We start from the raw sequence: 24,747 nt of genomic DNA, 5'->3' as shown, positions 1-24,747 counted from the left end.
ATGTTGCTGTTCCACTTTCACCAGGGGAGTATCAGCATGCTTCTACCAGTGTCTCTGGGCTCCCACCAAGCCCCCATTTAGCAAACTCCATTCTATATGCAGACTCTAAGGGTCTGTTATCATTGGCCATTTTGCCCTTAGTGTTACTTTACTCTCCACATAGGAGGGAGATAATTCATTATTTGTCCCACAGCCTTTGAATCACTTCACTCAGCATGATACTCGCAGTTGCATCAAATGGTAAGATTTCACCAGTTCTCACAGATGAGTAATATATAAGCCAGTTTCTCTATTCCCCGCAGCTTCCAGGACAGTTATTTTTTTCCAGATCAAGGCAATCATGAACAGTGCTGCAATGAGCATCAAATTGCAGATACGTTTCTGGATCAAAGGTTTTGCGCTCTGAGTTAATGCCAAGAAGTCGAATCACTATCCCGAAGTGTGCGCAGGAAGTGAAAGAGGGGAACTCTCCAAACTTAGGCTAACTACACAAAAACACAGAGGAAACAATCCTAAAAAGCAAAGCTCATTATGGTAGGGCAAAGCAGAAACCCACCAGGCTTAGTGAGTGAAGAAGCCAGCTCAGATGACTAAATGAATAATAACGAACTATATAAACTTAGAGAAGAAATAAATGAATTGGAATCCCAGAAAGCAATACAAAAGATTAATTAAATAAACAACTGTTTCTTTGAGAAAATAAACAAGATAAATAAACCACTAGAGAGTCTCATAAAAACACAGAGAGAGAAGAGAGAGAGAGAGAGAGAGAGAGAGAGAGAGAGAGAGATGAACCTAGTTAACTGTAACAGAAATATGAGGGGGGCATCACAACAGAAACTGCAGAAATCCATAAGATCATCAGATATTACTTTGAAAATCTTTATGACATGAAATACGAGAACCTTGAAGAAATAGATAAATTCCTGGATTTTTATAACCTCCCAAGGTGGAACCAAGAAGAATTTGGAATAACTGAACTGACCTATCTTCATTGAGGAAATTGAAATAGTAATCAAAAGTTGTCCCAAAAACAAAATCCCTGGCCCAGATGGAGTCACTGGTGAAATCTTTCAAATCTTTGAAGAAGACCTACTCCCAATCCTGTTCAAACTTGTCCAGGAAATAGAAGAAACAGAAAAACTCACAAACAGTTTCTATGAGGGAAATATCCCTGATACCCAAAGCAGACAGAGACTCCACAGAAAAAAAAAACTCTGACGGATATCCCTGATGAACACAGATGCAAAGATCCTCAACAAAATACTAGCAAATAGAATCCAACGACTCATCAAAAAGATCATACACCACGACCAAGCAGAATTCATCCTGGGCCAGAATGGTTTAACATTCGCAAGTCAAGCATCATAATATACCATATCAACAAAAGAAAAGATAAAAACCATGTGATCAAATCAACAGATGCATAAAAATGTTTTGACAAGAACCAACACCCATTCATGATAAAAACTCTCAACAAAATGGGATCTTAAAGAACCTTTCTTTGACAGATAGATAGTTAAAGCCATCTATCACAAGCCCACAACAAGCATTATTCTCAATGGGGAAAAACTAAAAGCCTTTCCTCTGAAATTGGGGACAAGATAAGGTTGTCCACTCTTACCACTTCTATTCAATACAGTACTGGAAGTACTTGCCATAGAAATTAGGGAAGGAAAGGGTATTAATGGGATCCAGGTAGGAAAGGCAAAAGTCAAGCTCTCACTATTTGCTGTTAACACGATACTGTACTTGGAGAACCCTAAAGTTTCTACCAAAACGCTTCTAGAAACAATAGATCTCTATGGGAGTGGCAGGTCACAAAATCAGTACCCCAAAGTCCATGGCTTTCCTATATGCAAATAATGAATGAGAAGAAAGTGGTATTAAAAAAAAAAACCCATCCCTTTCACAACTGTGCCACAGAAAATCAAGTACCTTGGAATCACCTTAACTAAGGAGGCAAAAGACCTGTACAAAAAAACTACAGAACACTACTTTAAGAAATAAAAAAGAACACGAGAAAATGGAATCAGATCTCATGCACATGGATTGGGAGAATTAACATCATCAAAATGGCAATAATCCCCAAAGCATTATACAGATTCAATGAGGTCTGTATAAGGATATCCATGGCATTTTTTCAAAGAAATTGATCAAACACTCATGAAATTCATATAGAATATTAAACCCCAAAGAACAGCTAAAGCAGTCCTTGGGGAAAAGAAGATGGAAGGCATCACCTTCCCCAACTTCAAACTGTACTACAAAGCAGACCCCTGTCTAATGCCAAGCACAAAAGTCAGATCACAATGGATTAAAGACCTCAACATTATGCCTTAACCAATGAGATATATGGAAGAAAACATAGGCAAATCCCTCCATGACACTGAAGATCAAGGCCTCTTCAAACATGAAGTCCACTGACCAACCAAGTAGAAGCAAATATTAACAAATGGGACTACATTAAACTAAGAAGCTTCTGGACCTCCAAAGAAACAGTGACAAAGACACAAAGAAACTCATGGAGTTGGAAAATATGTTTAGCCAATACCCATCTGTTTAGAGACTAATATCAAAGATATACAAGGCACCGGTAGATCTTCATGGGGAAAAAATGCCTCACCAAAAAAAAAATGGGGACAAGAAATTAAGAGAAACTTCCTCAAGGAAGAAATTAAAATGGATAAAGGCACATGAAAAGATGCTCTACATCAGTAATCATCTCCAGGTAGATGCAGATCGGAACAACAATGAGATATCATCTAAGGCCAGAGAGACTGGCACACATACAAATAAACAAGAACCACCAGCGCTGGCATGGATGCAGGGAGAAAAGGACTCTCATTCATTGTTGGTGGGGATATCTACTGGTTCAGCCTTTTTGGAAAACAATATGGACATCCCTCAAAACTCTAGAAATTGAGCTCCCATTTGACCCGCAATATTACTTCTGGGAATATAACCTGGGGTCGAAAATCACACAGCAGAAACACCACCTACACTTCTATATTCGTTGTATCACTATTCACAATAGCCAGAATCTTGGTTCCTGAGTGCTCAAGAAAAGACGTATAGATAAAGAAACTATGGTACATCTACACCGTGGAATACTACACAACTGTAAGGAAAAATGAGGTCATAAAATCTGCCTATAAAGGGAAAGACTAGGAGAGTATTATGCTGAGTAAAATGAGTCACAAGGAAAGGGGCAGACATAGAATGACTGCATTTATTTGTGGGATATTAAAAAAAAACTATGAAGGACAGGGAAAACGGGCAGAAGGACTGGTGAAGAGCTAGTCAGTGGTGTCGGAAATGGAGGGTAGTTAAGATAAAGGAGGATCCAGTATGACAATATTAGTTGGAAATGATCCCTCTGGACAAGAACTGAGTCTTGAAAGCATGTAAAGGGATATACATGATAATCCTTCAGCATCTGTATCACAAACCATAATGCCTAAAATGAGAGAGAAGAAGAAAGATAGTGAGAGAAGAGAGGTGCCTGCTATAGAGGCAGGTTGGGGTGGGGTGGCTTGAAGGGGTGGGAGGGAAATGTGCTGGAAAATTACACTGGAGGAGGGATGGGTATTAGAACATTTTGTGATTGAAATGCAATCAGGAACAATTTTGTAATGCTCTACCTCACAGTGATTCAATAAAAATTTTTAAAAAATTTAAAAAAATAGAAGTAGAATCACTGAGTCATTTGGGAGTTCAATTCTTAAGTTTTTGAGAAGTCTCCATACTATTTTCCATCACAGATGAGCCAGATGACAACTCACCGACACAAGACACTTTCTTTTTCAATACACTATGCTAATACTGGTTGTTTCTACTCTTTTTGATGCATGTCATTCTCACTGGTGTGAGGTGATATTTCATGGTCATTTTGATTTGTATTTTCCTGATGATAATAATGAAAAAATTATATACCAATTGATCATCTATACATCTTCTATGAGGAAATGTCTGTTTAGTTCTCCCTTTTTTGGGGGGGGGGGGTGTGGGTAGTTAACATTTTCTGCAAATTTTTTGAGTGCTTTTAAAAATTATAAATTATCCCTTTATCAGATGTGTGGTTAGCAAAAAATTTTTCCCACTCAATATGCCTTTTTTTATTCTAGTTATCATTTCTTTTGTTCTGTAGAAATTTTTAGTTTTATGTGGTCCCATTTGTTTACACTTACTCCTGTTTTCTAGTTACACTGAATTATTGAAGATGCTTCTGAAATCAGTATCATTGAGAAATCTACCTCTACTTTTCTCAATGTGTTTTATGGTTTCAAGATCTAATATCAAGGTCTTTAATCCATTTGAATTGATTTTATGTATGGAGTGAGATACGGGTCTGGATTTTTGTTTTCTTGTTTGTTTGTTTGTTTGTTTCTGCATATGGTTAAACAGTTTTCATAAAACCTTTTGTTTAAGAGATTTTCCTTTCTTCACTTCATGCGCCCAGGTCCACTGTCCAAAATTAGGGGTCCATAAATCTCAGGATTTATCTCTGGGCTCTCAATTCTACTCTGTTGATGGGAGAGTCTGTCTTTGATCCAGTAACACAGGGAGATTTCATTTTTTTAAAACCATAAGAAAGATAGCTGTACATTTATAGAAAGGTTGACATTTAAAAATCTAACAATAACAAGTTCTGGTGTGGATGTATATCCACTAGAATTCACTTATTTCTGGTATGAATGTGAAATGATACAATCAAATGCAGTTTGTCAGATATTTATAAATGTAAGATCAAGCAGTCCACTCTTAGATATATATTCAAAGCTATTCATATATAAACCAGAAGTGTTTACAGCAGCTTTACTAATAGCAGTGACGCTGGAAATGATTCAAATATATATTAATAATTAAATAAACACATCACATTGAGTCTGCTAAATGGAACACTGTTGAACTGTTAAAAGAATCAGGTAAAGAGAACGGGGGTTAGAGGCACATAATTTCCATGTACAGGGACTGTTTGATCCTGAAGGCTACAAAAGGCCCCAGGGCATTGTTGGATACAGTTCTAGAGACCCATACACACCATTGATGTGCGTGGTAGTTCCTGTCACAACAGAACCCACAAAGAGCCATATTCTCATACCCTCACATTGAACTATCTGGGTCTGGTTTGCTGAGTATTGTCAGATATTGGCACTCCTGAGTACTTCTTGAAAACCAGAAAAGAAAAAGGAAGGAAGGGAGGGAGGGAGGGAGGGAGGGAGGGAGGGAGGGAGGGAGGGAGGGAAGAAGGAAGGAAGGAAGGAAGGAAGGAAGGGAGGGAGGGAGGGAGGGAGGGAGGGAGGGAGGGAGGGAGGGAGGGAAGAAGGAAGGAAGGAAGGAAAGAAGGAAGGAAGGAAGGAAGGAAGGAAGGAAGGAAGGAAGGAAGAAGGTAAAGGGATATACATGATAATGAAAGAAAGGAAAGAAGGAAGGAAGGAAGGAAGGGAGGGAGGGAGGGAGGGAGGGAGGGAGGAAGGAAGGAAGGAAGGAAGGAAGGAAGGAAGGAAGGAAGGAAGGAAGGAAGGAAGGAAGGAGCGAGCTACTGGTATATCCAACAGCAATCTTCAAAGCACTGCATTGCACTGTCCTCCTGTTGTTCATCGATTTGCTCGAGCCGGCCCAGTAACATCTCCATTGTGAGACTTGTTACTGTGTTCGGCATATTGATTACGTCACGGGTAGCTAGCCAGGCTTTGAAGCATTGAGCCAAATAAAAGAAACCAGACACAAAATCCTAAGAGCTAAATTATTTCAGGAAGAGGCATTTATCTGGGTACATAAGTAAGATCCATGCTTCTCAGGATCTGGGTAGCAGGAGTGGAATATCACATTTCAAAACAGAGGGAAACCAAATTTGGGCTTCTGACTTCCAGAAGTGTCTATATTATAAGGCGATGAATTTATGCTGCTTTCAGAAGTTAATAAGGTGTCTTTCTCTTTCTAGATAGCTGTTACCTCTAATTACTTGATATTACTCAATACAATTATGTATTGATTTACCAAATAGTTCCCCAGTAGACTCTCTGGTCCCTGAGAGTAAGAAAGGTTGTTCACCAACTTTTCTATCCCACCTTCCATTAGTCATGTTATAATATAATAGTTATTAACAGATTTAGATTATAATACCATGTGATAAAATAATGCTGAAATACTCCATACTATCTTATGTAAAAAATTGAAATTGATAACATTTTAAGGACAATAAGGTAAGGTAAAGGTAAAAGGTAAAGGCCCTCCCGTTGATCGTCGATTTGCTCGAGCGGGCCCAGTAACGTCTCCATTGGAGACTTTTGTTGTTACTGTGTCTGGCATATCGAATACTCTCGGTAGCTTGCCGGGCTCTCCGAGAGGGGCGGAGGAATCAAACTTGGGTCGGCCATGTTGGCCGCTTGTAAGGTGAACGCCCTACCCGCTGTGCTATCGCTCCAGCCCAGCTTTTAAGGACAATAAGAAACTAATATATATTATATATATTCACATATATATAAACACTATTGGGCAAGCATCCTACTACTAAGTCATGAGATAAATAACAAACATAGGTGAAAGCTGAATGATAAATATGTTTACATAATCTTAGAGTATCTCTCTAATAACTTTCATTAATTATGAAAGGAAAGAGTAATTTTACAGTTGAGAACAACTTCAATTAAGTGCCTTTAATCAAGCGGCCAAAGTAAACATCAAAGAAAAGAAATCCTGAAGCTAGATTCCTCCCCTCAAGCATAATCCTCAACTACTCCGGAGGAAACATTAAACAAATCCAAAGTGGGAAGCGTCTGTTATATTCAAAATATTCAGACCACACTCTTCAAAAGTGCTAAGTTCATGGGGGCTAGAGAGACCCTGCAGCAGGCAGGGTGCTTGCCTTTCACACAGCTGAGTCAGATTCCACCCCTGGAGCTCAATAATGGAGTGATCCCTGAATGCAGAGCCAAGTGTAAGCTCTAAGCACAGCCGGGTGTGACCGCAAAACAGAATCTAAAGATCATAAGTCAAGGAGAAAATAAAGAACTCTGAGAGACTGAACATTAAGATACCGCATAGCAGCAGGTGGGAAAGCTGGCAGAGTGGCAGTCGCTCTTGGCGCTCTGAACAGTCAGGCTGTTGGGTCATGACATTTCTGTGTGAGTGACTGTAACTGCCCTTTAAATATTCTCTCTCAAAAAAAGTGGCTTTAAGTGGGACCAAACTGGCACCCTTGGCAGAGCATCGGCCAGAGTGGGCAGCGTGAAGATGGTGGTGGTACCCGCTCGGGCTCTGAGCTCCAGTGCTATGGGCAGTCGGCTGCCCTGGTGGCATTAGTTAAGCATAAATGAGTGGGGCTCTTTAGGTCAAACTTGGCACTACCACAGAGTGTGGGTCCTGGAGTTGAGGGGTTGCCCGGGTTCCCAACATGGGGGGTTGGCTCAGGCATCCTGCAACCTGCAGGGCATCCCTGCCACTATTTCTTCATCCAATGCCACCCACAGCATATTATGGAGGAGGGCCTCCCTAACTGCCATCTGTCTGGAGTCTGAGGATGGGGCGTGTGCCACCTGAGCAGGTTATGCCAGACTGGTAGCTACAGCTGGCCCAGAGTGCCCAAGCGTGAACTGAAGCCTAGCTTTGGTCCTGGTTCCTTCCGAGGCTGCAGTTGCCACCGTGATTGGGGCCCAGCAGGTGAAGTGCCACCAGCAGGTCAACCTGGACACAGGAGATAGGGCATCAGCAGCCTGATGGTGCTCTCGGTCTTCCTGACACCCTAAAATTGCCACTTGCTTCTGGCTGGACTCTAACAACTCAGGACCAGGTTTTCCAAAATATTAAACCATCAAAAGTTGGTGTGTGGGAGCCACCCCCACACTCCAACCCCAGCTCATACAAGGTCATTTATTCACCTTGCTCCAGACACCCATAAATTGATATTGAAAGAAATCAAAGGCCATGGTTAATCCTGGACCCACACAAGGCCAAATAGATTGGGATAGATTGGAAGGGTCAGGTCAGTCTGGTGCCCACCCAAACAGAGACCCCAGCAGCCACAATCCTTCAACAATCCTATTAGCCCTCGTGCCCCTGGCGGACTCTACCATCTCAGGACAGACCTCACAAATATTAATCTGAAGAAAATTTGGGTATGCAGGTTTTGTGATTGAAATCTTCAGGCTTTCATGCAGTCTGGATGGGCTACCTCCCCTCACTTCCCTATACTCCTGGAAGCACTGGCAGTCACTCTCCTGAAAAAACTCTGGCACCACCATGTAAGCTCTTCTACTGGCCTCACTTCAGAGACCCATAAATAAATTTCTAAAGAGATAAAAAGCCAGAGCTAATCTCAGACCCATGCTAGGGACAGATCAGAGGGGTGCAGACTTGTCTGGTGTCCACACAAACACAGCTCCTGGCAACTGCTTGCTCCCACAATCAAAAATTACCACCATGCCCCTGGCTGGACTCCACTGGTTTGGGATGTACCTCACATGATACCAAACTTCTGAAAATTTGGGTATGCGGGTTTTGTGACTGAAATCTCCAGGCTTTCTCAAGGTCAGGATGGGCTATCTGCTCCCACCTCCCTGTACTTCAGGAAGCCTTGGCAGTCACCTCCACACCCCAAAAACTGCCAGCCAGTTGAAAAATCTCCTCACCTTACATTTCTGATAAAAATACTGAACGCCCTGAACAAACATGATGATCTCTTAGTACCCATATCACACCATAATGTACAAAAGGAGGGAGGGAGGGAGGGAGGGAGAGAGAGAGAGAGAGAGAGAGAGAGAGAGAGAGAGAGAGAGAGAGAGAGAGAGAGAGAGAAGAAAGGTGCCTGCCATAGAGGCAGGTGGGATGGAAGCTGGGGGGGGAGGAAACTCGGGGTGTTGGTGCTGGAAATGTACAATAATGGAGAGATGGGTGTTGGAACTTTGTATAACTGAAACCCAATCATAAACAGCTTTTTTATTTTTTATCTCAGTAATTCAATAAAAAATAAAGAGACATGTGAAGTAAACAAAGTAATCCTGGACATGCTCCAGGATTAAACTGGCTTGTTTTTCTATAAAAGAGATTATTATGTGACTGGCAAATTTTTATTTTGGCAATTTGATCTCCAATGCATTGACAAGGAGTTCTTTCTCCAACAAAGTGGGGACAGGTGAAAGCTTAATGATAAATATGATGTTTACATAATTTCAATATAAAACTCTCCCATAATTCATTATGTTAATGATTATTTAACTCTTCTAAATCTTTAAAATCATTTCAAATTTTAAATAAAGAAAAACACATATGAATTAATCACAAATCTGCCTGAGTTTCATGTTCTAAGTTGACTCTCTTTTTTATTCTTTCCGAACCCTGCATCGTGAGTATAACTTATAATAGTCATGATTCCTAATTCTCTTGGGAATTTTCAGCAATCTTACTCTTTTTTCTACTATTCCTTCCACATAATATTTTCCTCATTTCATTGTAAAAATCTGCCATATCTTTTTTTTATTACTCTCTCTATACTTTGGGGCATTATTGTTTGCAATACAGATAGTAAGAGGACATCATGTTTGGTCCTTTATCTACTTTCAGCACACAACTCCCCTCCTGATTGATCCCTCCCAACCATCACTGACTTAGAGATCTCTTCTCTATTCCAGCCTGGCACATCTTTAAAAGACATAAACAAACACCAGTCGTAATGTAATCACATCCATGAGGCCTTGGAATCAACATCTCCATTTCCTGTGTTCCCAGTACTCTGTCCAAAGTTTCCTTCTTTAATGATCAGAAACCAATGTATAAAATATCCAGCCATTGGTAATAATAAATTGCAAATGGATTCTAAAGTCAATCAATAGAGCATACTACTAAATTCCAACACAGAAAGAAAGAAAGAAAGAAAGAAAGAAAGAAAGAAAGAGAGAAAGAGAGAAAGAGAGAAAGAGAGAGAAAGAGAGAGGGAGGGAAGAAGGAAGGAAGGAAGGAAGGAAGGAAGGAAGGAAGGAAGGAAGGAAGGAAGGGAGGAAGGAAGGAAAGAAGGATGATCAGGACCTGTTAGCTGATTTGACTAGATTTTAATTATGAAATTGAAAATATTCACACTACTGCCATGAAAAGTATGGATGTGTGAAGTCAGAGTGAGCATTCCAGAAAAAAGTGATATGCAAAAATATGATTAAAAGGAAAATATTATGCTTCACATCCAAAGTATTAGCAAAAAACAAAAACAACTAAAAGACACCCTACAAATAACCAGTTTTAACAAGAATATAGGAAAACTAGAAGTCTCAACACACTAATGTGGGGGATGAGGGTGTAAAATAAGGAAGTCTCCTGTGGTAAAGAGCCTGGCAACTCCTCAGTGAGTCAAATAATTTAACTCCTAAATATACACCGAGACCTGAAACTCTTACGTAAAGTCTCACAGATTTGTAGCAATATTATTAGAAATAACCAGGAATTGGTTACAACCAAAAGTTTCAACAACTAAGGGCTTAAAGTGTGTTTATATATTCAATGAACTATGATTTGTAACAACAAAGAAGTGATATATTGATATAGAGTACACTATGAAGTGACTATAAAATTAAACTAAGAAGTAGAATACAAAAGGTCATATATGATTGCATTTGTATGAAATGTTCCAAACAAGAAAATTACAGGACAGAATAACAATTGTTAAGATCAGGGAGCAATTGAGGATAATAAGTAAAGAATTCAAGGTTTCTTTCTGGAGTGACAGAAACCTTCTAAAACAGACTGTCATTATGGCTATGCAACTCTGAAAATTTGTTAATTGCCACTAAACTTTACCCTAAAGATGGATGAATTGTATAGTGTGTGACTTATATCCCAATATGGATATATTTTTTAAAAATATCAATTCTTTCCTTCGAGGAAAATATGTTTTGCTCTTCTGTTTCACAATTTTATAAACACAATATTTGAGATGTTCGCTGAGCTGCATATGAGTTTAGTTTAAGCAGCTATCTGCAGCTTAAAATTCATTTTGTGAGAAAATGTTGTCCTTCTTGGAGGACATGGTACCAGGCAGACAGCCCTGAGGGGTATGCTAGTTAAACAGACACCTGTCCACCAACCCAAATTGAACAAGCGAACTGGGTGAACTTCGGAACATGTTTTTACACATAGAAGACTGCTGAGAAATAGTTTTCCCAACACTTTTAACTGGTAAACAAACTATTCTGGGCAATATACAAGAACAGAAATTTCATATACATGAAAAAATAGTCAGAAATACTTTTAAAACAGCAATAGAATGTAAGATGATACAAATATGTATATATAGTTTTTAGTTGACCATTATTCTTTAATATATAGACTTGCTTTTAACTGTACAGAACTAGGTATTTGATTACTACTTATACCTATACTACAAGGAGATATTATTTCGGCTAAGATTAGATTTAACCCGGTGTAAGGAAAAGCTTCTTACTGTGGACACAGCATGTCCATCATCAAATGATGGTCAAGATCTGGCTATGAGAACCAACAGCCCAAATGGAGAGGCACTTCACATCTTCAAATGCTTGAACTTGTATTTGAGGGTGGGGGCTGTTTCTATATGTTTACAGAGTATTTTTTTGTCATTCTGTAACTCCTTTGTTGGGGTTACACGGCAGTCAGACACAGGGTAGGAGACTCTCTAAGCCTGCACGGTTTGGGACTGGACCTGTCAGTAGCTAAACAGTTACACCCTCCAACTGCCGTGTAACCCCAACAAAGGCCAGGATCCAAAGATTATCACAACAAGCTCCCGGGAGAGCACAAGGCAGAGTCTCCTACCCTGTGTCTGACTATCCTCGCCAGGGCCCAACAGCTGAAGACTTCCAGGCCCCAACCAAGGCCTTACTGGAGCCACTCTCCACACACTTGGATAAGCCTCAGACATAACCGAACTGGCAGAGGAACCCAGGTGTGTGGGACCCGGGACTGAGATCTCTAAGCCTGCACGGTTTGGGACTGGACCTGTCAGTAGCTAAACAGTTACACCCTCCAACTGCCGTGTAACCCCAACAAAGGCCAGGATCCAAAGATTATCAGAACAAGCTCCCGGGAGAGCACAAGGCAGAGTCTCCTACCCTGTGTCTGACTATCCTCGCCAGGGCCCAACAGCTGAAGACTTCCAGGCCCCAACCAAGGCCTTACTGGAGCCACTCTCCACACACTTGGATAAGCCTCAGACATAACCGAACTGGCAGAGGAACCCAGGTGTGTGGGACCCGGGACTGAGATCTCTAAGCCTGCACGGTTTGGGACTGGACCTGTCAGTAGCTAAACAGTTACACCCTCCAACTGCCGTGTAACCCCAACAAAGGCTAGGATCCAAAGATTATCACAACAAGCTCCCGGGAGCGCGCGGCCGCATTCGCGGCCGCGCAACTATTTATTTAATAATTTTCAGGATACCTTAAATATCCTTAAATATCCAACCCACACGGCAGAGCCTGGCAAGCTATCCGTGATCTATGCCAAATAGACCAAATTGATATGCTAAATCCAGTAATAAATGGATCTCATTCCCCTAGCCCTGATTATGCAGAGTCGAGAAGGATATGGAAGGAGAAGCTGATAAAACACCAAGGCAGACATGGGCTGCCAAAACGCAGAAAAACAAAAATGATTGTCTGTACTTTTAATGCTCGTACGCTGGCATCTGCTGCATCCATTGAAGACCTTATGGTACAAGCACGAAAGATCAAGTACGACATCATTGGTCTGACCGAAACGAGAAGACATCAATCCCATCATGCTGTTTTCGACACTGGAGAAGAACTGTTCCTTGGAACATGTGATAAAAGAGGCGTCGGTGGTGTCGGTATCCTTGTCAACACAAACTTAGTCACAAGCATTGATTCATTTGAATGCCTAACAACCCGAATCGGACGATTACACTTGAATAAATGTGGCTCACTACCGGCAGTTTCTATCTTTGTTGTCTACGCACCAACATCCAGTTATGGTGAAAAAGAAACTGAGAAATTCTACATGGAGCTGGAGAAATTCTATAAAGAAGATCACACCTTCTACAAGATCATTGTCGGTGATTTTAATGCCAAGATAGGACCAAGAAGATCAGTCGATGAACTCCACATCGGAACCCATGGCCTGGAATGGAACGAACAAGGTGACAGACTGTCTGAGTTCATCATGTCAACCAAAACCTTCCATGGTAACTCACAATTCCAAAAGGCTGAATCTAAACGTTGGACATGGGAGTCTCCCGATGGACGGTTCCACAATGAAATAGACCACATCATATTCAATCGGCGGTTTTGCCTAACCGATGTTGCTGTTGTCCCAAAATTCCAAACGGGATCAGACCACCGTCTTCTTCGTGCAAAATTCTACCTCACAGAACGAGGAGAAAAGAATGCAAGGTTTAAGAAGAAGACTCCCAGAACAACCACCAACTGGGAACTCTTTGGCTCTGTTGCAGCAACATGGGAAGATGCCGTCATTGACAACATTGATGAGGAATACGATCGAATGATTCAGCACCTCCATGATTGTGCAAGGAATGCCAAGAGAGAGATAACCACAAAAAAACCGTCTTTCTTCGAACACTCTTGAACTTATTCGCCAACGTGGCGTGGCACGTGCCTCAGGCAACCACAAGCAAACGTCCGAACTGGCAAAACAGTGCAGAAAAGCCATCAAGGATGACCTCAAAAACAGGAGAGCAGCAGTACTGGTAGATGCAGCAGAAGCTGGGAAAAACATTCGTAATGCCCGCCTGTCCTTCACCAACTACAAAACCAAGATGACTGCCCTCCGACATCATGATGGATCTATCACATCTTCCAGAAGGGCAATGGAGAAGATTATTCATGAATTCTACTCAGATCTCTTTAATAGCCACATCCACTTGCCCACATACCACATACCACATGATGGATATGTCGTTCCCAATGTTCTCCCTTCCGAAATCCAACATGCCATCTCATCGGTAAAGAAACAAAAAGCACCTGGCCCAGACAAGATCAGACCTGAACACCTGAAGAACTTACCATCAGTACTCATCAATACATTAGCTCGACTCTTCACACGCTACCTGTCTGAATGCAAGGTTCCATCCCAATGGAAAACCAGCAAGACTGTACTACTATACAAGAAAGGAGACATCCACGACATTGGCAACTATCGCCCAATCTGCCTATTGTCTGTCATCTACAAACTATTCACTCGAGTCATCCTGAATAGGATTAGCAGAACACTAGATGAAGGACAACCATGTGAACAAGCTGGATTCCGAAAAGGATTCAGTACCATCGACCATATCCACACAATAACCAAGCTCATTGAGGTATCTCGGGAGTTCAAGATGCCGCTCTGTCTAACGTTCATTGATTTAAAGAAGGCCTTTGATTCTGTTGAGACGGAAGCGGTCATGGAAGCCCTAGCCAATCAGGGCGTACAAACTCAATACATCAGGATCCTTCGTGAGCTCTATTGCGGATTCACTACCAAGATCTCACCATTCTACAAAGAAGTAATCATCCATATCAAGAGAGGGGTTCGGCAGGGTGATACCATTTCACCAAAACTCTTCAGTGCCACCCTCGAGAACATCATGCGACGACTAGAATGGGAAAACATGGGAGTGAAGATAGATGGTCGGCAACTACACCACCTCCGCTTTGCTGATGACATCGTTCTAATAACACCAAACATCAGCCAAGCGGCACAAATGCTTGCGGACTTTGACCGTGAGTGTGGAAAGGTTGGACTACAGCTGAATCTTACGAAGACAATGTTTATGAGAAACAGCCTTGTTCCTGACGCTCCATTCGCTCTCAACGGAACCACCATCTCCGAATGCAACAGTTATATATACTTAGGTCGAGAAATCAACATGATGAATGACCTGGCACCTGAGTTACGCAGGAGGAAGAGAGCGGCTTGGAATGCCTTCAAGAGCATTGAAGAAATAACTAAAAGGACAAAGAACCTCCAACTACGAGCACATCTCTTTGATTCCACTATTCTTCCTGCATTAACATATGCCTCAGAGACCTGGACCCTACGAAAACAGGATGAGAACACTATTCGGGTCTCTCAAAGAGGAATCGAAAGAACTATGCTTGGAATATCACGATTCACTCAAATGAGAGATAGAATCCGGAGTTCTGATCTTCGTCAACGCTCAAGAATCAGAGACGCTGTCTCATTTGCCAAGACATCAAAAATCAGATGGGCTGGACATGTAATGAGGTTTACAGACAACCGCTGGACTAGAGCCATTACTGATTGGATTCCACGAGACATCAAAAGATCACGTGGACGCCCACCTATAAGATGGTCAGACTTCTTCGTCAAGACCCTAAATGATCGGTTTGAGGCTCTACATGTTCCTAAAACGAACAGATACCATTGGGCTACGCTAGCACGCAACCGGGATGAATGGAGACGTTACTGGCACCCGCTCGAATAAATCGATGAATAACGGGGATTAAGTGATTAAGTGATTAAGTGATCTGTAACTCCGGCTAAAATTCAGGAAGACTGCTTCTTCTAAAGAGAAGGCACTGCCATATTTTTAATTTTTCAAAAAAAATACCAAGTAGAAAATGTGACACATACAACAAATTTATATCAATGAAAAGCACCTTTACATGTTATAATTTTTAAATGGCCTCCTTTTCCCTTTATCTCTAACAATCCTCTTGGATCTGGAATCTATGAGAAGCAGGTACACATATGCAACCACACAGATCATTTTAAGTGCTCTTGGAAAGGAAACTGTACACCCTCACATACAGAGATACCCAACCTCACAATCTATGGAAAATATAGTAAATATGTATTTTGTCAACAAAAATTATAGCCATCAAATAAATTTTTCACCATTTATCAATATTTTATTGGGGTCCTGGCTTACTTGTGCTTACTCCTGGCTCTGCTCTCCTAGAGGAGCTCAGGAAACCATACGGAGTGCCAGGAATTGAACCAGGATCAGCCATATACCAGGCAAGCAACTTACAACCTATATTGTCTCTCCATCCCCAAAAAATGATTTTTTAGTTTGTTTTGTTTGGGGGGGCCTCACCCAGCATTGCTCAGGAAATAAAAAGTCATAAAATGACTGTAAATAAAAAAGTGTTAGTGACGTTTTAGAGTAATGGGAATGTAAACTTATGCAAGCCTGGATGGTAAACAGGATACCAATGCCTTAAAAATGATGATAAATACAGAAATACTGTAAAATCCAGTCATGTCAATTCTAAGCATATATTCAGTGGACACAAAGAGCAAACCCCTGTGCAAGAGAGAAGGTATACAGCTGCTAGGGCAATGTCTTGCACACAGCTAACATGGGTTCAATTTCCTGGCATGACATATGGTTTCCCAAACCATGGCAGAAGAGATACCTGAGCACAAAGTCAGGAGTAAGTTCTTCTCACTTCAGGGAGTGGCTCAAAAATAAGGCAACAACTTGAGAGGGTATCTGCACCCTGAGGTCACAGCAACATTATTCGTAATGACTAAAACACAGAATCAATAAAATCATCTTTTTTAGAAACTCAACCTTCATAATGTATTTTAAGTTGCATATGATTTGCTTAGTTGTTATTATTTTTATTTCAGCTGTTTTATTATTTTACAGTTTATTTATCTGTACAATACTGCCAAAATTTTATCCCCTTCCTGCTGTATACCGTGCCTCTCATCAGCCTGACAGATACCATCCACCATTATCTGCAGATCCCCTCTCTGCAGTTTTCTCAGAACAGTTCCACTGATAATATCTCAGGGTGGCTCCACTGTGGAGTGTCTAATCCCTTATTTTGTTCCTTTTTACTCTAGTTGAAGCAAGATCATCTGGTGCTTGTCATTTTTTGACTGATTTTACTTAGCATAACATACTACAGTTCATACGGAGTTGTAGCAAGCTGCAACATAATTAAAATTTAAATGTCCATAGACAGTTGGATAAAGAAGCTGTGGTTTATAAACTCAAGGCAATACTATTCTACCTTTCAAAAAAAATTTCATAGAGGAGGCCTGGGTTTGATTCCTGGCACTGCATGGTCCCCTGAGTAACACAAGGAATCACGCCTGAAAGCAGAGACAAGATTACACCCTGGCCACTGCAGGGTATGCATTCAAACCAAAGTGAGTAAGTAATTAAAAATAAAATATTAGGACAGGGTTAAGCACAGGGAATAGGGGTACATTTGATTCTGGGCATCACATGGTCTCCCGAAGGTCTCTCAAGAATAACCACAGGTGACTGGGTGGTCTATAAGCACCACTGGGATAATCCTGGAGGTCCCCAGCATCACCAGGCCCAAGCAGTGATGCATCCTCAGGCCCCATTGAGCCATCACGCCTAGCTGAACAAACATCAGAATAAGTGGCTCTGGATTCCCTGAACACTGCTTTGGGAGTCCTCCTTCCTAATAAAAGATAAACTGTGCATTCGATGACAAAATGAATGTAGTTTAAGGTGATTATGCAAATGAAATAAGGGGCTTAAAGACAACTATCAGAAAATTTCACTTGTAAAAGGATTAGATAATCAAAACAGTTGTCAATACAACAACAAAACTAAGTCAGATCTATGGTAGTTACTGGAGGTATGTGTGGGATGGAGGAGTGGGAAAAGAAGTTTGTTTTTGTTTTTCTTTGGGGACCACACCCAGCTGTGCTCATGGTTTACTCCTTGTTCTATGCTTGGGAATCATCCGTGGTAGGCTCAGGGGACCAGATGGGATGCAGGGCATTCAAACCTGAGTTGGGTCCATGCAAGGGAAATGGTCTACCAGCTGTGTTATCGCCCTGGCCCCAGAAAGAAAGAAGTTATTTTGAAAGTGAGATTATGCTAGAAGTTTGGTGGTGGTTGTCATATACATAGAGAGGTGTAAAGTTAAATCCCTGAAATGCTATAGTATGTTAGTGATAAATTATAGAAAAACTTTTATTATGGATATGAAAGCTCAAAGCAACATTGTTTACAATCAAAAAGTGAAAACAAACCAAAAGGCCATCGAGTAACTAGTGCATAACCAAACTTTAGTATATCCATATACTTAAATATTATTTATAAATCTAAAAACTGACTTGATTACTTTAATCCATGAAACAAACCCCGGTATCTCATCTGGTCCCCTGAGCCCACCAGGAGTGATCCCCAAGCACAGAGCAAGGAGTAAGCCATGAGCACAGCTGGGTGTGGTCCCCAAAGAAAAACAAAAACAAATTTCTTTCCCACTCCTTTATCTTCACATATCCCTCCAGTAACCACCATAGATATGACTGAGTTTTGTTGTTGTATTCGCAACTTTAGTGGTTGAATGGGCCTGAAAGAAGGGATCAATAATGTAAAGCTACTAGTTGGTACAAGAAGAATATTCAGGTAAAATGTTATGAAAACATCTGGCAACATCATGGGAATTATTGTGCAACCTTGTAAAAACACCAAACTATACACTAAAAAAAAAAGTGAAATCAATAGTATTTAAATTATATCTTAATAGAAAATATCCGTGTAAGATAGTTACCACAGAAAAACACAGTGTGCCTATCAACTAGGGGTGGGATGATATTTTTGTGCATGAAAATACTGCGTAGTTTGTAAAAAACAAAGCGAACAAGTATATGAAGTTTAAAGGTAGGTAAATCTGAATATTTTCATTCAAACACTATATGAGGATATAAACTCAGAATCTGAAATCTTATTCTTAGAGAAGATAATATGGCCCTAAGGCAAAAAAATGTATTTCACCTGAATAATTTCTAGCTTGGGGCTGGAGCGATAGCACAGTGGGTAGGGCATTTGCCTTGCTCAGGCCGACCCAGATTCAATTCCCAGCATCCCATACGTTCCCCCAAGCACCGCCAGGAGTAATTCCTAAGTGCATGAGCCAGGAGTAACCCCTGTGCAACAATGGGTGTGACCAAAAAAGCAAATAATAATAATAATAAAATAATAATAATAATAATAAAATTTCTAGCTCAATGAATTACTAAAATTTTAGCATGTGAGAAGGAGAGACAGAGACAAGATATAGATAGAGATAAGAGAAGAGAAAGAGATGTGATCAATTACATTGAAAACCATAAACCAGATTGAATTGTGTGAAGTATTATTGATTTTATGAATTAAATAGCCACCTCCGAGCAGGACCTGAAAACCTTAGCCTAGCATAATGAGAGAGTTCAGCTTATACCTTATATTAAGGATGGAAGAATTCTGAACATCTCTTCTTGGTTTGCTGCATGGACTATTTCTAGACTCATAAAGCACTAAGACAAGATGATGGACGTTAGCAAAGCAACTGGGAGGTGCAGACACGTTATTTTATAGAAGAAAAGGGGAAAGTGTATATCACCAGGCATACTAAGTCAAACCACATAACCTGAAATCTGTTAAACACTTCACCCCATCTTAAAGAACATTATTCTAAAGTTAGCTTCAGTGAGTTTTAGAGAAAAGTAGGACAAACAACTCTAAATATGTATGTGTAGAAAATTCAGAATTTGGAAAGTTGATATATATTTTATAAAATCATTTTACTCTATTTGGGAATCTTAAGTAGGTTGCATTTTGTTCCTTTGTTTGGGCTACTGGTTTTGCTTAGTTATTATTTTTTTACTTAATTAAAGACTTTGTAATTAGAGAAAAATATTAAAACAGAAAAATTACAAATACACTCTAATTAAATACCTGCTTAACTTTATAATTGCATGTGTTACTTTATATATAGTTGTCTTGTAAATTTTGTATTGAAAAGGCTTCTCTTAGGACACTTGGTAAGTTTACATGATGACTATGTACAACCCAATGTGAAGCTGACAAACAAAAATTTACAATATTTCTAAATATGTATTAACATTTCACTAACATAAGAGATATACGATTTATTATATATCTATACCCCTACATGAGTGACTAGCTAAGCTTTTAATTTTGTTTAGTGAAGGGCCCGGCAAAGAATGGAGACACACTGTCAACTTGATACTTGCTTCTCAGATATCTATATTTAACTCCAAAGTTAAGCATGTTTATTATCTCAAAGTTCAGTGAATTAAGGTACTTTATAAGATAAATAATTATGACTTAGAAGAGCTTGCTTTAAACTTCTAACCACAGTTTGGGTACTCATTTCATTTCATTGACTTAAAAATATTTAGCAGTTTTTTTTAAGGCTGCCTAATACATCTTTCTAGCGCAGAATTTTTATTAGAGAAAGATTGTGCATATTTCAGAGATTTGGGTAACCTGGTGATCAACAGAATGTGCACAGAACCTTTATCACAACACTGGATTAAAATATTGGTTACAAAAATAAGAATTAATAATAAGTGTCACTGTTTATACACACGGGTTATTTAAAAAAAAAAACAGAGCACTCACCTTGGGGTGCTATCAGGGTTCGTCCATTCTTCTGACACCAACCAACTGGTTGGACATAAGGACTATTTACATCACACCTGCAAAGACAGGTCTCTGTTTCAGATCCCTTATTACAAAATTCCATGGGAAGAATCCAAGAGTAATGATCATTATAGAGAATATGAGAAAGCATGGAAAGTATAATAATACTATGTGATCATTAAATAAGAGTAACTAACGATCAGTGGACAGTCCCATTGAACTCTACGAGGCTACAGATTTCCTTTCTCCCCTTTTCTGCTCTGCTGTATTTTTCTGGGGGCTTGGGAGGCACACCCTGCATTGCTGGGGATTTATTCCTGGCTCGGTGTTCAGGAGACCCTCCAGGCAGTGTTGCGGACCCTATTTGATAGGATTTGAACTAGGGATAGCAGGGTGCAAGCCAAACCCCATTCCCCTAGAATTATCTCTTCAGCTTGCTCTGCTTGTTTAAAGGAGAAAAGCAGGTCCCCTTCACGGACATGAAAAATTTCAACCAGTTATTCTGGATATACTCTGAAGCAATGTTATAAAAATACTTTTCCCATATACTCTCCCACATTTCAGGTTTTGTTCCCGGAAAACCTTCTAACTCCTGCAATGTTAGTTTAATGGCTTTGCAGCACACATTTTCTCTGCTTCCCACAGGCTTTCGAATATTTCGCTCCAATCTTCCCTTTTAAAAATGTGACAGGCAGAGTTTTAACATTTTTTCAAGTAAAAAAAAATACTGCAAATTTTTTACTTCCTTTTCATAAAAATTCCCCCGTTACAAAACTAGACACAATATAGTGAAATGTTCCTAATTAGTCCTATTATTTCAAAGAAGGCCTCATTAGGCACCCTTCTTACAAAACGTAGGAAAAGCTTCTTGGGATCCTTAATTCAACACTTCATGTGGAAGGGCGGGTCAAGAAAAATCAGTCGCTAAAATTCCGATGGTCTATATTACAAGAACAGCAATAACGGTGAAAATACTGGAATGAAATCAAGTCTTAACACCAAACATGAACACACAAAAATAAAACACACATCGGTGTCTCACCAGTAATCGTAACTATCATCCCAATTGTCAAAATGCACTAGTAAGCGATCTTCAACAATATCTGCTATGGTTGCCACACACACCAAGGAAGGGTTCTTCCTGTCGACGGCCTCCAGCTTCATTCCAACCTGAAATTCTTTAGGCATTGGCCCATTCTACCACAGCACCAGAGGAAAGAGGCACAAAAAGAAACAGGACACCAAACAGGACTGAGCCACACTTAAAATTCTAGGATGTTTAGCAACAAAAAAAAGTCTACAGGGTATCAACCCTTAACCTTCGAAATGAAGTCAGCAAATGCCAGTTAAAAATATTCTACACCGCCCTCCCCGTTAGGAAATGGACCTTCACAGCACAGACCCTGGAAACTAGCTCTTATGTGCTGCTTTTATCCTTCATAGGCTTCTAATTCCCTCAGCATCATTTGTTCTCTTTAGGTCTTAAAATAATTTATATTAATTTATATATTTATAATTTATATATTATATTCCCTGGGGAGCACCCAGGGCATCACACAGCAAGGCAAGTGCTCAATTCTGAGCAGCTACATGCCCAGCCTTTAACATATTACATTTTAAAAAAGCAATTTGACATTTCTAAAACTCTCTTTCCTTGAGACTGTTATATGGAAAATCAGGGCAATTGTATAACATCAATTTCAAAACCAAGACACGGACGCCCCACGGAATCAGCTGAGTGGTCGATACAAAGCCCCCAACCTCTAGGCTCCCTGCCCCCCTTCCTGGTTCCCGGCCTTACTGCTGGACCCGGAGAGTGGCTAGAGAAGGTGGCAGCTACAGTGATGCACATTCTCCGTTGCACACCGCGCGGGCTACTGAGGGCAGAGAGGGCATAAGGCGAATCCTCTACCATAATCCCTGCCTTATATTTGCATAAAGTGTCCCCCTCGCCTTATCCCAAATGCAGCTAGGCCAGGGACATGCAACTAGGCTGCATACTCAAACTACCTGAGAAGTCTCTTGGTTTTAAAACATCAAAAGGAAATTTAGATGACCAATTTATTTAAAGAAAAATGTAAAAAAAAAATACCCCACAATTTAAAGGCATAATACATCTCAGTAGGCTTTAGTTTTAATTCTTCCGATATAACTGAAGCATTTTATCATAGGTGTAAAGTTTAATGAAATATTCCCACAAGATGCTAACAAGTGAGAAAAAAATTACGAGAAGGTTAAAATACAGCAAAATTTAATATAGGGTGACTTTTAAAATTTTTAGCTCCAGGGACTCTGCTTTACACTAAGGAAGAAAAATACTTACAGAACTTCTGTTTCTGAATAACTTCTTGGGAGCATTTTGCAATTTGCAGGCCTTCAAATAATTCATCCAAACAAACTTATCTTTTCTATAACCTAAAATAAAAGTATGGTTTACTCAAAATACCCACAAGAAGTAACCATGTGCCTATTAAATATATTATTCTTGTTCTTGGTCTCTCACACATCCAAAATCATTTAGCAGAACACAAGATTTAAAATACAATCTTTGAATAGTTTCAGTGGCTTCTAACACATGAACCTCAAGGCGGCTGAGTAACTCCCGATGATGCATATCATTCCCTATATATTTTTACTTTATTAATATGGGAATTGTATCCTGGTGGTCTGATAGGGGCCTCATCTTTCCAAATTGAGCCAAATGTCCCCAAGTGTGCTCACTCCTGATGTAGTCAAGTCCCCAAGACCATCAGAGATGTTGGTGGCACCCCAACCCAGGACTGTAAGGCACTGCCTCATCCCAGGCCATAGGCCAGTGGGAGCCCCAACTTGGGGCTCCAAACCATTACAGGCTTCACATTTAAAAAATGGATAGAGAAGAGATTACCAAATGAAGGGTGTTGTGAGGGCCCTCCCAGGGTGGGAGAAGCATGCTAAAAGTAGTCGATAGACCAAACATGATTGCCACTCAAAGCCTCTCTTGCAAAACACAGTACCCAAAAGAAGAGAGAGAGAACAAGGGGGAATACCCTGCCACAGAGGCAGGATGGGACGGGGGGAGGGGATGAGGGGGGGGGATGCTGGGACCCATGGGGATGGATGACGGGCACTGGTGGAGGTATGGGGACTTGATCATTGTATAACTGAAACCCAAGCACAAAATTTGTAAGCCTATAACTGTACCTCATGGTTTTTCACTAATAAAAAAAAAAATAAAATAAAAAAATAAAAAAAAAAAAAAATGGCTTTTTCTGACCAGAAAAAAAACGGAAAGGGTCACAGGCACTTGTTTAGCACCATACTGACCCTGGTTTGATCCTCTGCCTACATACAGTCACCAAAACGCAGTCAGCAGTAAGCCCTGAGCACCATGGCCTAGTGTGACCCCAAAACAACTAAAATTTAAAAACTAACAATTCCTTTTCCTCCTGCTCAGGTACCTTAAAGTGGCTGCACAGCACTGGTTCAGATAAGAGATTCGCCAAAGATCATCTGACTGAATGTTCCACTAAGAATGAACATCAAAGACGCATCACAGGCCTTCTGGGCCATGGTTCCATCTCTTACTCGCTTGCCTACCTTCTTGATTATCTTTTCCAATCACAGCCATCTTAAAAGTCCTCCATGGCGCCAATGCACTGAGCCTGAGGAGCTTACTATTTTGATTTGCTTTGTTTCTGACAGGGTTCTTACCCCAGAAGGCACCAGGCTCTCTCGCTCTCTTATTCCATCCACAAATCTGCCACCTCTCAATTCCTCAGGCCTTTCCTTACCACAAGATACAGGGTGAAAGATACACCCTGAGAAATATCCACCAGAGAATAGATTCACTATTTTTCTCTGCTGTAGAATAAAAGTCACACCACTCCAGAGTTTAATTTCTGCTATAATGTCAGTTTCTACACAGTCTGGGTTCTAGAAATGCCTGTAGATAGATTTCTGTTCATCTTTCATGAAATCCAAGAAATCTTTGACTGCCTGTGGGGGAGGGAGCCCTTCAAACACTGTCCACGTGTCCCAGGGATCCGTGGGCCACATGGCTCAGCGTTTGGCCCTGCCAAGACTCCTGGGTATAGGAGAACATCAGACCTACAACCAGCAGGGTGTCACTGGAGTCATGCCTGGTGGGACCTGGTGGGGCAATATTGGGTGCCAGGGATTAAATTGAATCTTGAGTCTTGTGCATGCTAGAAATATGTGAGCAAAATCCCTGACTCTAAATGCATGAAATAAGGAACTCTTGCCTTTCGTCCCTGAGACAGATGCCAAAGGACACCCAGAGTTGGATAGTAAGAAGAGTGACTAAACACTGACTTCAAAAGTGGCCTTAGTCATCAAATGTTAGACCATTAAAGCAGGAAATCTTATAC

The 24,747-nt window shown here is 40.5% G+C and overlaps 1 protein-coding gene across 1 annotated transcript in view; it reads right to left on the bottom strand.

Annotated features, from left to right (window-relative positions):
- L3MBTL4 (L3MBTL histone methyl-lysine binding protein 4) overlaps positions 1-24,747 on the bottom strand; it is a 328,160-nt gene that overhangs the window by 278,437 nt on the left and 24,976 nt on the right. Inside the window, exons 5-7 of the mRNA XM_056138437.1 lie at positions 22,701-22,792; positions 21,420-21,574; positions 20,357-20,433 (exon numbers count right to left, since the gene is read on the bottom strand). Coding sequence (XP_055994412.1) covers positions 20,357-20,433; positions 21,420-21,574; positions 22,701-22,792 — 324 coding nt within the window. The remainder of the gene's footprint in view (positions 1-20,356; positions 20,434-21,419; positions 21,575-22,700; positions 22,793-24,747) is intronic.

The sequence above is a fragment of the Sorex fumeus genome, unplaced genomic scaffold, assembly GCF_029834395.1.
Source record: "Sorex fumeus unplaced genomic scaffold, SorFum_2.1 ptg000128l, whole genome shotgun sequence".
NCBI classification, from domain to species: Eukaryota; Metazoa; Chordata; class Mammalia; order Eulipotyphla; family Soricidae; genus Sorex; species Sorex fumeus.
Note: the sequence above shows the minus strand (reverse complement) of the source record. Positions and strands in the feature narration are given on the sequence as shown.